General features: G+C 44.8%; 1 protein-coding gene across 1 annotated transcript in view; it reads left to right on the forward strand.

The window, feature by feature from the left end:
• The first annotated feature begins 599 nt into the window (after positions 1-599).
• LOC129700896 (probable E3 ubiquitin-protein ligase HERC3) overlaps positions 600-12,405 on the forward strand; it is a 275,970-nt gene continuing 264,164 nt past the window's right edge. The window contains exons 1-4 of the mRNA XM_055641695.1: positions 600-817; positions 4,659-4,815; positions 6,565-6,641; positions 7,455-7,676. Coding sequence (XP_055497670.1) covers positions 655-817; positions 4,659-4,815; positions 6,565-6,641; positions 7,455-7,676 — 619 coding nt within the window. The 5' untranslated portion in view covers positions 600-654. The remainder of the gene's footprint in view (positions 818-4,658; positions 4,816-6,564; positions 6,642-7,454; positions 7,677-12,405) is intronic.

Below are 12,405 nucleotides of genomic sequence, written 5' to 3' on the forward strand. Positions count from 1 at the left end.
TGATGCGACACGTCCTTGATAATGCTGCTGGCCTTGCCGAGGCAAAGTGAGGTATAAATTGAGTCAATGGAAGGGAGGTTGGTTGGTGTGATGGTCTGGGTTGTGTCCGCTATTCTCTGAAATTTCTTGTGGTCTTGGATGGAGTTGTTCCCAAACCAAGTTGTCTCGATAAAAAGCTTTCCATGGAACATCTGTAGAAGTTGGTGAGAGTTGTCATAAGGTCATGAGGAATAGGTGTAGAATTAGGCCATTCAGCCCATCAAGTCTACTCCGCCATTCAATCATGGCTGATCTATCTCTGCCTCCTAACCCCATTTTCCTGCCTTCTCCCCATAACCTCTAACACATGTACTAATCAAGAAGCATTGGTGTGCTTTCCTTGTAAGCTCGTTGAGTAACATTAGTGTTCACTTGAGCACAGGACTCGTTGCCAGGGGGTGAGAAGCGGCTCCCGTGTGAAATACCCCAGAGAGGGATTCCCCCTCACCTGCCTCCTGGAGATGCCATTGGTGGACGGGGATGTTTGGGGCGGGGCCTGAGGGCGGGACTCCCCCCCCACGTGATGATAAAGTGACACTTTATAACCTGACACTGAGGTTTCATCTCATTTCTTTCACACTTTAACCGGATCGTTTGCAGTGTCACGAAGGGGCGATGCTGTACAACTGGGAGACGGGCTTGCAGCCCGAACGTTGCTCCGACTTGGGGGATGTTCTGGGCACCGAGCAGATCCGGCACCTTTGCTGCCGGAGCGGATGCACAGTCGTTGTGTTGTCCAGCGGGAAGATTTTCAGGAGAGTCGATGGAAAACCACCTGGTAAGGGGGAACAGATATGCGGGTAAAATCCTGTGTGCTGCAGGATGTTGTTGTATCTCAAATTGACACGCAGTAAATTATATATTGAGGCAATCTGTAATGTCACCAAAGCGTGTGGGATGCACAGCAATCTACGTATTTGATACAAAGTGCTGGAGTAACTTAGTGGGTCAGGTAGCATCGCTCTGTGTAGAAATAAGGAACTACAGATGTTTTTTATAAAAAAACTGCTTGTATTTCATGCAAAAAAAACGCCATAAATCGGTATTATGCAGGAATCAATATTTCTGATTCTAGTTTAAGTGATTTACAGATAATGGAAGAATTATAAAATTGAATTAATATTTTCAAGCTCATTAGTCTGTTTTCTTTATATTTAGTTAAAGATTTGAAAATTATATTTAATAACATTTTTAAATGTATTATATATTGCAAATAATAGAACAAAAATGAGTATTATTTTCTCTCTCCACTTCTCTTCCACCTTGGGAGTCGATTTTCCAATCTGGGTAATGATTGGAATTAGTGCCTGGGGTATTGGGCCGGGTCTGCTCTCTGGGCGCTGATCCCGGGGCAGTACGTTTGTATTTTGTTTAGCGCTGGTCAGTTTCACTTTCGCTTCTCACGCACAGTGTCAGCGCCACAAGCAGGCAGTCGATCTGAATAGAAAAACAGCGACGTTATTCGCTTGAGTGGTGTAAACGAAACTCTCCCTCAAACTCCGCCTTTGCCTTTTATTGTGATCGGCGACCAGGGAACAATTTCGAAGGAACTATTTTGGTGGATAAAACTGTAATGGGTGGTAAATGAGAGTGAATTGACAAAATGAATCCCGATGTAGGGTCAATCCAGTGAGGAGTATACAAATTGCTGAAACACTTCAAGGAACTGCAGATGCTGATTGTGTAGGAAAGAACTGCAGATGCTGGTTTAAATCGAAGGTCGACACAAAATGCTTGAGTAACTCAGCGGGACAGGCAGCATCTCTGGAGAGAAGGAACGTCACCCATTCCTTCTCACCGGAGATGCTGCTTGTCCCGCTGAGTTACTCCAGCATTTTGTGTCTACCTGCAGTCTGCTGATTAATGCACAACAGCACACAAAGTGCTGGAGTAACAGCGGGTCAGTCAGGCAGCATCTCTGGAGAATGGTATGAAGCTTAAAAATAACAATTAAAGACGCAAATGCTGGAAAATCTGAAATAAAAAGGTGGAATAGGTCAACAGGTGAGACGGGCTTTGATAAGCAGATGGTTGGAACAAAGGCCAGCAATAAGAAAATAAGGTGTGAACAGGTTTGAAGAGTTGCAGACTGTAAAACCAGAGGAAGGAAAGTGACGGGGGTCAAGTCAAGTCAACTTTATTTGTCACACACACATACAAGATGTGGTGAAATGAAAGTGGCAATGCCTGCGAATACTGCAAAAACTACGGAACAGAATAGAACAGAATCAGTATTTACATGTTAGAAATATTGTTTTACAAGAGACACAACACAACAGTAAATTACTACAGTAAATTAGTACCTGGTGATATCAGAGTTTACAGTCCCGATGGCCTGTGGGAAGAAACTCTGTCTCATCCTCTCTGTTTTTATAGCATGACAGCGGAGGCATTTGCCTGACAGTCCATTGCTGGGGTGGTAGGGGTCCCCCATAATGTTGCTGGCTCTGGATCTGCACGTCCTAGTGTATAGGTCCTGCAGGGGGGAGGGGGGAGAGTGTAGTTCCCATAGTGCGTTCGGCCGAACGCACTCCTCTCTGCAGAGCCTTCCTGTCCTGGGCAGAGCAGTTCCCAAACCAGATTGTGATGTTGCCGGACAAGATGCTTTCTACAGCCCCAGAGTAGAAGCACTGAAGGCAGCGCGGCAGTGTGTGCTGTCCATGTCAGATCCTCCGTGATGTGGACTTCTAGGTATTTAAAGCAGCTCACCCTATCCACAGAAGGGGGAAGGGAGAAAAAGTGAGAGTCTAGATGGGGCACAGGAGATGTAAGAGGGGGAGTGTGCAGTTGAAATTGTGTGTGTGTGTGGGGGGGGGGGGGGGGGGGGGTGATTGGTGAGAAGCTACCTAGAACCGGTAAAACTACCTAGGTGATGCTTTGGGTCAAGACACCTTCTTTGGACGTCCCACCCTTTCGTCCTGACCTGAAACGTCACCTATCCATGTTCTCCAGAAATCCACATTAACTATGCCTTATCCCCCAAATGCATCTTCCCACTTCCTTAATCATAAATTCCATAAATGTTCCTACTACCTCTTATATCAGAGTTACTGATTCTGGTTATAGTATGAATGTTTATTTATCTAATTTCAAGTATCCCTTGCATTCCATCTCTCTCTCTCTGTCCCTCCCCACATGTGTCATCTTGCTATTGTTCGTATCCCTTCATTATCAATTCTTCCACAGCCAATAATGTACCATTGTGGGCTCCACCTTTCATCGGTGCCGGCTGTGATTTGTTCTGTACCTTTTCATCTTTATAGTTTCCTTCTCCCCCGACTCAGTCTGAAGAAGGGTTGTGACACAAAAAGTCACTTATTCTTTTTCTCCAGTGAGGCTGCCTGACCCACTGAGCTACTCCAGAACATTGTGTCTATTACTGGCTCTAGCCCAACATTTTCTTTCTTGCGTGGGAAAGAACTGCAGATGCTTGTTTAAATCGAAGGTAGACACAAAATGCTGGAGTAACTCAGTGGGACAGGCAGCATCTCTGGAGAGAAAGAATGGGTGACCCTTCTTCTTACCCGACCCGAAATGTCACCCATTCTTTCTCTTCAGAGATGATGCCTGATCCGCTGAGTTACTCCAGCATTTTGTGTCTATTTTCTTTCTTGCTCCTTTCTGTAATACTGGGGTTACAATTGCTGCCCTCCAATTTGTGTGAACCATTCCAGAATGTATGGAAATATGGAAGATGCCAACTGGTGCATCCACTATCTCTGCAAAGCTTTGGGATGCAACTCACCAAGTCAGGGATGAAGATTCCTGACCCAAAACGATGCCTGTCATTTCCCTCCACAGATGTTGCTTGACTTGCTGAGTTCCTTCAGCACTTTGTTTTGCTACCTTTCAGTTGCCTTGTTGGTAGAGTTTGAAGTCCAGTTTTACATATGTGGTTTGGTGGGTTAATTGGCCACCGTACATTGCTCCGGTGTATAAATGCGTGATAGAATCTGTGTGACATTGATGAAGAGAATGTAGGCAAATCTTTTAAAAGGGATTGATGTAAGATTAGCATAAATGTGTAGTTGGTGGTCGGGATGGGCGCTAAGAATGAAGGGGGGGACCTGGCAGGGGGTCGCCGAGAATGAAGGGGGTCCCACTGAGGGACCGTCTGCAGCCACGTGCGGTGGCAGGCGTGTTTCGCCACTTCGAGCGGAAGATAGGACTGTTCATGTAGTAAGTCATGAACTGCTGAAGCTGGTTTAAATCGAAGATAGACACAAAAAGCTGGAGTAACTCATCGGGACAGGCAGTATCTGGAGAGAAGCAATGGGCGACATTTTAGGTCGCGACCCATCTTCAGTCTGAATGTCTAGGACTGTTCAATGAACTTATTGTGACTTTGTGAACAGCAGAAACGTGGCAACTCTTGTGCACTGCCTCGGTGAGGTCTGCTGTATGATTTTACCGGGTTGTATGCAAATAAAAAGTTTAAATGTACCGAGCTACATGTGACAACAAAGTATCATTGAATCATTTAATTTAGTGGGTCAAAGGGCATCTTTCCATGCTGTATCTTTCTATAACTCTTGGACTTTGTGAGATTATGAGTCCAGTTCCAGAACCGCAATTTACACATTGTCCCAGCATTAATAACTTGTTTTCATCCCATGCAGGGCAGTTTCCTTATTTCAAGGATCAGAAGATTCACTTTACTGCTTGTGGGACATCCCAAGTTCTGTTTGTTTCGGCGACAGGAAGTATTCTTCAGAGTCAAGTCAATTCAAAGAGATGTGCCAATAATCTAAGAGCGATCACCTTATCGAAACCACAGTAAGGCGGCGTTATTCCTAGTTTTTCAAATCTTTTTTGTTAACTCTATGCTGCTGTGGTGTAATCTGCACCACAGAGTCACAGGTCACCAACACTTGCAAGGGGTAAAAGTGTAAAGATGTTGGGTTTAGTTGCTTCTCAATCAAATAAACATTCAGAGGATATTCTGATTATTAAAGATTGCAAGTTCCATCCAGCAGACAGCTCCTGTTGACAGTACAGCACCTTAATGGGATATAATCTTTGATTAAATGTTCAACTTTCCATGGAAGGATTTTAGATAGTCATACAGTCATACAGCGTTGAAACAGGCCCTTCGGCCCAACTTGCCCATGCCAGTCAATATGCCCGATCTACACTAGTCCCACCTGCCTGTATTTAGCCCATATCCCTCTAAGAGTATATACAATATACAATACAATACAATACAATTTATTTATCGTTTGGACCCCGTTGAGGTCCAAACGAAATGTTGTTTCTGCAGTCATACATACAAAACGAAAAAGACCCAAGACACAACACAATTTACACAAACATCCTTCACAGCGCATCTTCTCCTTGCTGTGAAGGAAGGCAAAAAAAAATTACCCATGTACCTGTCTAAATGATTCTTAAACATTGTGATATTAGCTTCTTCAACTACCTCCTCCGGCAGCTCGTTCCACACACCTACCACTCTATGTGTGAAAAAAGTTACCCCTCAGTTTCCTTTTAAATCGTTCCCCCCTCACCTTAAACCTATGTCTCCTGGTTCTCGATTCCCCTACTCCGGGTAAAAGACTGCATTTACCCTATCTATTCCTCGCATGACCCTATACTCCTTTATAAGATCACTCAACATCCTCCTGCGCTCCAAGAAATAAAGTCTTAGCCTGCTCAACTGTCCCTATAACCTTAAGCCATTTTCGAAGGGGAAGGTAGCACCATTTAGAAAGACCTCAGTGGATATTTTTAAGGCAGAGATAGATTCTTGATTAGTACAGGTGTCAGAGGTTATGGGGAGAAGGCAGGAGAATGGGGTTCGGAGAGAAAAATAAGTCATGATTGAATGACGGAGTAGACTTGATGTGCTGAATGGCCTAATTCTACTACTTTTCCTTATGAACTCTTAGTTTTGTTTAGTTTCAAGATACAGCATACAAACAGATCCCTTGGCCCACCAAGTTCATGCCATCCATCGATCACTCATTTACACTCCATGTTATCCATATCCTTCCATTCCCTGTATACATTTGCCTATCCAAGAACCTCTTAAATGCCACTATCATATTTGTCTCTAAGAACAATCTTTGGCAGTGCATATCAGCCACACATTATGTAAAAAAACTTGCCCCGTACCGTTCCTTAAAACATTTCCCCCTCTGCCCTTACAGCTATACCATCTAGTCTTTGACATTTTGTGACGTCAAAGGTTCTGATTGTTTACCTTGTCTATGCCTCTCATAATTATATTTACTTCTAATATGTCTCCCCTCAACCTCCAAAGCTCTGGGGAAAATAGTCCAATGCTGGAATATTGCCAGAGCACCAGGAAACCTCACAGGGAGAATATGGAAGGTCAACTAGAGTACTGGTGGTCAGGAATAAACCTGGGCTTATGGAGCTGTGCGACATCAGCACTACCTGCTGCTTCACCGTGCCGTTCAATATCATATGAACAGATACATTAAAGGACAGTCTCAGATGGTGTCAGGCAGATTTAATAAATGTGGGCAGTGTACATAATTATGTTCTTTTTTTAATGTTTAGGTTGTTTAGGAGTTTGAGTGAAAGCAATATAATACAAGTGACCTGCGGAAACAATCATTCTTTGGCGCTTTCTAAAGGTAAATGATAAAATAAAATGGCCTCTGTGAATTAATTAGAAATATTAATATACTGATTAAATTATGCATACTGCTATAGGAATGAACAAATCAAAGTTGGCACAAAATGGCACATCTTACAAGAAGGATGATGATGTTATGGAGAAGGTGCAGAAGAAGGTGCCACCAGGATGTTGCCTGGATTAGAGAGTATTAGCTACAAGGAGAGGTTGGACAAAGGCGGTGTTTTCTCTGTAGTGTCAAAAGTAACCTGCTGGATATCTCTGTCATATTTCAAAGTCTTGTGGATGAAATCTATCCTCCATCACTAGTGCTGTCAAGATGGCACCCAAGCCAGGCGACTCTCAGCATGCTGGTCCTAGAAGCGGATTTGCATTCATTAATTACAACGCTCCACTCTTTTAAACCTTTACTCCAACAGCAGCATTTGTACTCCCTTCATCTTATAAAAGTACACTGTGGACAGCTTGATTGTAATCATGTGCAGTCTTTCTTCTGACAGAGGAGCATACAACAAGAAAGCTTTTCACTTTACCTCGGTACACGTGACAATAAACTAAGCTAATTGTTGTCTTTCATACTGTGATTTTGGAGCTGACAGAAAAACCATAATGGATCCGTGTATTGTGTGGTCTGTTTTCTGGGAGAAATTGCCTTCTCACTATTTATAACTAAATGTCTGATGCTCTGAGCAAGATTTTATGCTCAATGTTTTATAGAAATTGTGTGAGATTAACATTTCTCTTAATGCTTAGACTTCATTTGTTGGAACCCCAAAGGTAATATTAAACATTGTTTGACTTTTCTTGAAAGATGGCCAAGTCTTTGCCTGGGGACAGAACACCTTTGGCCAGTTGGGTCTCGGTACAAGAGGTCCCCTGTCTTGCGACCCCCAGACGGTGAAGAGTTTCTCTGGGGTCCCAGTGGCTCAGATCACAGCTGGAGGCGAGCACAGCTTCGCTCTGACCGTCTCGGGGACGGTATTTGCATGGGGCAGAAATAATCACGGACAACTGGGGCTCGACGACACAGAGGGTAAGGACATTGCCAAACAATATCAGCCTTTTCTTTCCGTGGCTTTAGACGTTAGAGAAACAGCGTGTAAACAGATCCCTCAGCCCAAAGAGTCCGCACAGACGAGCAATCGCCCCGTAAACTCGCACAATCCTACACCCGATGGACCATTTACAGTTATTACTCATTGCAATTAACCGACAAACCTGCACGTCTTTAGAGTGTGGGAGGAAACCGGAGCACCTGGCGAGAACCCAAGCGGTCACAGGGAGAACATACCAACTCCATACAGAAAGCATCCATAATCAGGATCGAACCCGGGTAGCAACTCTACCACTGCACCCATGTGCCTCCCAACTTCATTTCCACATAGTTTTGTACTCGTGTAATTATTGACCAATGTGCTGGAGTAACTCAGCAGGTCAGGCAGCATCTCTGGAGAACATGGATTGGTGATATTTCTGGTTGGGACCCTACTCCAGAGTGATTGTGGTGGAGGGAGAGGGGAAGAAAGCTGGGAGAGAGAAGGGGGCAGGATAAAGCCTGGTAAGCGATACAAGTTACTGTAGGTTTATATTTGATCGGTAGATTGTTGGACAGGGCTTGTGTTGAAAACAAAAGATTTGATGAATTGTGAAGCCAGCGGAAGGAATGTAGGTTAATGGGGGGGGGAGGATGGGTGGGGGGGGGGTGGGGGGGGGGGGGGGCAAATAGTTGTGAATCCTGGTGGGCATAGGGACTGAGCTGGGCAAAATAGGGGGGGGGGGGGGGGTAGGCATAAAGATGGAGAGGTGAGCACAGGAAAGAGAAGGAAAGGAATAATAAGATGGTTAACTTTTTTAAAATAACTGTTGTTGCAAAACTAAACGACAGTTGAACAATTCATTTAACCTCTCATTGGATTCCTGTTTAAAACGAACACACCAACAAAGCATTTTACAATTGAGAAAATATTGATTCAATGATGATTTAATAGTGAGATTAAACGAGTACTTACCAGTACGAAGTTTGATCTGTATTTTATGAGGAGTTACGATGAGGGATTACGTGAAGAACCCACCCAGTGCGCAGGCGCGGCATACTTCCAAGCAGCGGGGTGGAATCACAGGTAGACACAATATTGAAGTAAAGATAGTAAAGATTAATGAGACATCAGCTCGAGTTTGATCTATACAACGAGGGTGGGAGCGGAGGGCACGTAATCCCTCATCGTAACTCCTCATAAAATACAGATCAAACTTCGTACTGGTAAGTACTCGTTTAATCTCACTATTTTACTTCGGAGTCACGTGAGTGACTACGTGAAGACTTCAAAGGTCTGTGATTTCAAACCGTGTAACAGCTATATCACTCACTGCCGAAAGTTCATCGAGGGAGGAAGTGGTATCTAAAGACCAATGAATTTGTTAGTTTTTTGAAACAAAATTGTTTATTTAACAATAACAAAAATAGCTCCCCTGGGCTTTAAATTATAAGTTTGCAGATTCTAAAATTTTGTCCGCAAACACGTCCTTCTCCATCAGCGGTTTGTGGTAGAATTTTCGGAACGTTGATTCCCTTGACCATCCCGCTGTACTAAGGATGTGGTCTATGGGAACCTGCATCCGTTCCGCCGCTGACGTGGACGCTGCCCTGGTAGAATGGGATTTAAAAACATCCGTGTTAATCCCCGCGGCTTTTAAGACCTGTTTCAACCACCTAGATATTGTCTGGCTGGTAACCCGTCCAAAAGGCTTTTTGTGGCTGACCCATAAGGCTTTTTCACTCCCTCTAAGCGTTTGGGTTGTGTCTACGTAGTTGTATAGATGGGTCACTACACACAGCCTTGGTTCTGGAGGATAGGCCCGGAAGATTAACGGAGAGTTGGGCATACCTGGCCTGCTTTGTTTTACCAACCCCGGCATGGTAAATGTAATGGAATCTGGGGTGGTTACCATGTTGTCCAGTCTTAGTTGATGCAGCGACTGAACCCTTTGTGCAGAGACGAGCGCCATGAGCATGAGGGTCTTGATAGTGGACTGCTCCAGACTCAAGGATCCCACCGGAGGCCAACCTCTAAGGTGTGACAAAACTACACTTACATCCCATACATGGGTGTATCTGGGTGTAGGGGGTTTAGTATTATAAATCCCTTTGAGGAGTTTTATAACCAGAGGGTGGGATCCAATGCTGTGATGTCCTGAAGGCATAAGGTAAGCGGACAGGGCGCTCCGTGCTGCATTGATGGCACTGTAGCTCATCTTTTGGTCATGGTGCAAGTGGGCCAGGAATTCCAGCACGTCCGTGATCGAGGCTGTCTTGTATGATGTCCCTGCATCCAAGCAGTACTGCTCCCATTTCTTGATGTAGGTCAAGTACTGTTTCTTGGTAGAGACTCGCAGGGACGCCGACATGGTGGTGATTGTTCGTTCCGATAACCCCAATCCCTGGTAAGGCCTGTTCAGAACCTACAAACCAGGAGTTTCAATTTTTGATGGCATGGATGGCTTATGCCGGTTACCGGATGAGTCAATAGTTGTGGGTGGCTGTGAAAAACCATAGGTGACTCTACCACCATGTCGTGGAAAACTGGGAACCATGGTTGGGTAGGCCAGTCGGGTACGACCAGAATACCTGAAGCCGAGTCTGCTTGTATTTTCTGGAGTACCCGGCTGATGAGGCAGAAGGGAGGGAAAGCATAGAAGAAGAAATTTCCCCAATCCAGCGTGAAGGCATCTACCGCTGCTGCCTCTGGGTCTGGTTCCCAAGCCACATACATGGGTAGCTGGTGATTTAATCTAGACGCAAACAAATCTATATCTGGCGTACCATATTGCTTAACAATTCTAGCAAACATTTTTGGGTCTAACATCCATTCGATGTTGTCATTGAATTTTCGTGACCTGGTGTCCGCCACTGTGTTTAGCTTGCCTGGTAAATAGGCAGCTGATAGCCAAATATGTCTCTCGACACACCATTGCCAGATTATAGTAGTCAATTTGTCGCATGATACTGATTTTATGCCACCCATGTGCCGAATGTAAGACACCGCCGTCGTGTTATCAATCATTAACCTGACATGCACGTGCCTCATATCGGATGCATATGCTTTTAGCCCATAAAAGGCGGCTAGCATCTCCAAATAATTTATGCCAAGTGATTGTAGTAGCGATGCCTCTGAATTAGTCCATCTGCCACCTGTGCTGGATATAGAGTTAGTAGCTCCCCAGCCTAAAGCACTGGCATCCGTTGTAATGGCTATGTTAGGATTGGTGACGGCGATAGGACTGTAACTGTGCCAAATGTTATCCACCCACCACTGAAGTTCTGTTTTGGCTTCAGCGGGTAAGTCCATAGGTCGGTCATAATGCCCCCTACTTAGACGTAGTGCATGTGTCCTTGCTCTTTGTAAATTCTGATAATGCAAGGGACCATATTGTGCAGCTGGAAATGCTGCTACCATACTACCAATGACTCTGGCTACATGCCGGATCCTTGGTTGTGTTTTTGCGATTAAGTTGTTACAGGCTTCTGCTAATGCAGCCTTTTTGTCTCTTGGCAGAGTGACAGTCATACGGATAGTGTCGATAGTGAAGCCTAGATAGTCCATGTTAGTTGTTGGCTTCAATATTGATTTATCTGGGTGTAGAACAAATCCCAATGTTTCAAGGAGTTGTTTAGTAGCTAAAACTCCTGCGACAGCTAGTTCCCTTGTTCTCCCCAATATGAGAACATCATCCAGATAGGCCATGACTAAATGTTTTTGTTCTCTTAATTTTTTCATGGCCACTTTGAGAACTTTTGTAAATAATCTGGGAGCTGTCGTTAACCCATTGGGTAATGCTCTATACTGCCATAGTTGCCCCATCCAGATAAATTTCAGATATCTGAAATGATCCTTATGAATGGGTACTAAATGGTAAGCATCCTTAATATCTATGCTTGCCATGAAGTATCCCTTGGAGATCAGTTGTCTGGCAGTAACAAATGTCTCCATTTTGAAATGTTGATACTCAACAGACTGATTTAGTGATGTCAAATCAATAATAATGCGACATCCACCATCTTTTTTGGTTTTGATGAATATATTCGATACAAATTCCAATGGCTCGTGTCTGGCCCTCTCAATGACGCCTTTGGACACGAGCCTATCTAGTTCAGCTTGTCCTTCTACCTTCTCTAATTGTGTGGGAAGGAATACCCTTTGGGGTATGTGCTGAACCGGCGGTTCTATGCCTGGTTTAAATTCAATTTTGTATCCACTGATACTGTTGAGTATGAACTTGTTGTTAGTAAAGGAGCACCAAACATGTTTGAAGAACCTTAAACGCCCTCCTGTTAATACAACACCCTTTGTCTGCGTATGTTGACAGGAACCAGACCCACCTACCTCCATGTTCATTTCTGGGAGCGTTTGCGATGGGTTTGGCCCGAGGGTGTCCTTGTTGGTGCTGTGGTGGGGCGGCGTATCTTCCCACGGCTCCGCTCTGGGCCCCGCTCTAAAAAAGAGCTCTGGGGGTAGTGGGAAGCGGTCACCAGGCTTTCACCAGCTCGGTACCTGCTGGTGGATGCCGAGGCGTGCTGCCAACTGGGTGTCTTCACCCTGCTCGGTCCCGGCCCTGCCCTCATGAGGCCTACAGGCTTGGCCGCCTCTTCCAGCTCCTTGAGCCTTTTCGCCAAGTCGGCCCCGAATAGTAGCGCCTCCTTTTCTGGCGCCGGAGCTTTGCAAAGGCCCGCGTATTTGGGGTTGAGAGCAGGCCTGATGTTTTCA

Source organism: Leucoraja erinacea, chromosome 1 (genome assembly GCF_028641065.1).
Source record: "Leucoraja erinacea ecotype New England chromosome 1, Leri_hhj_1, whole genome shotgun sequence".
Taxonomy (NCBI): Eukaryota; Metazoa; Chordata; class Chondrichthyes; order Rajiformes; family Rajidae; genus Leucoraja; species Leucoraja erinaceus.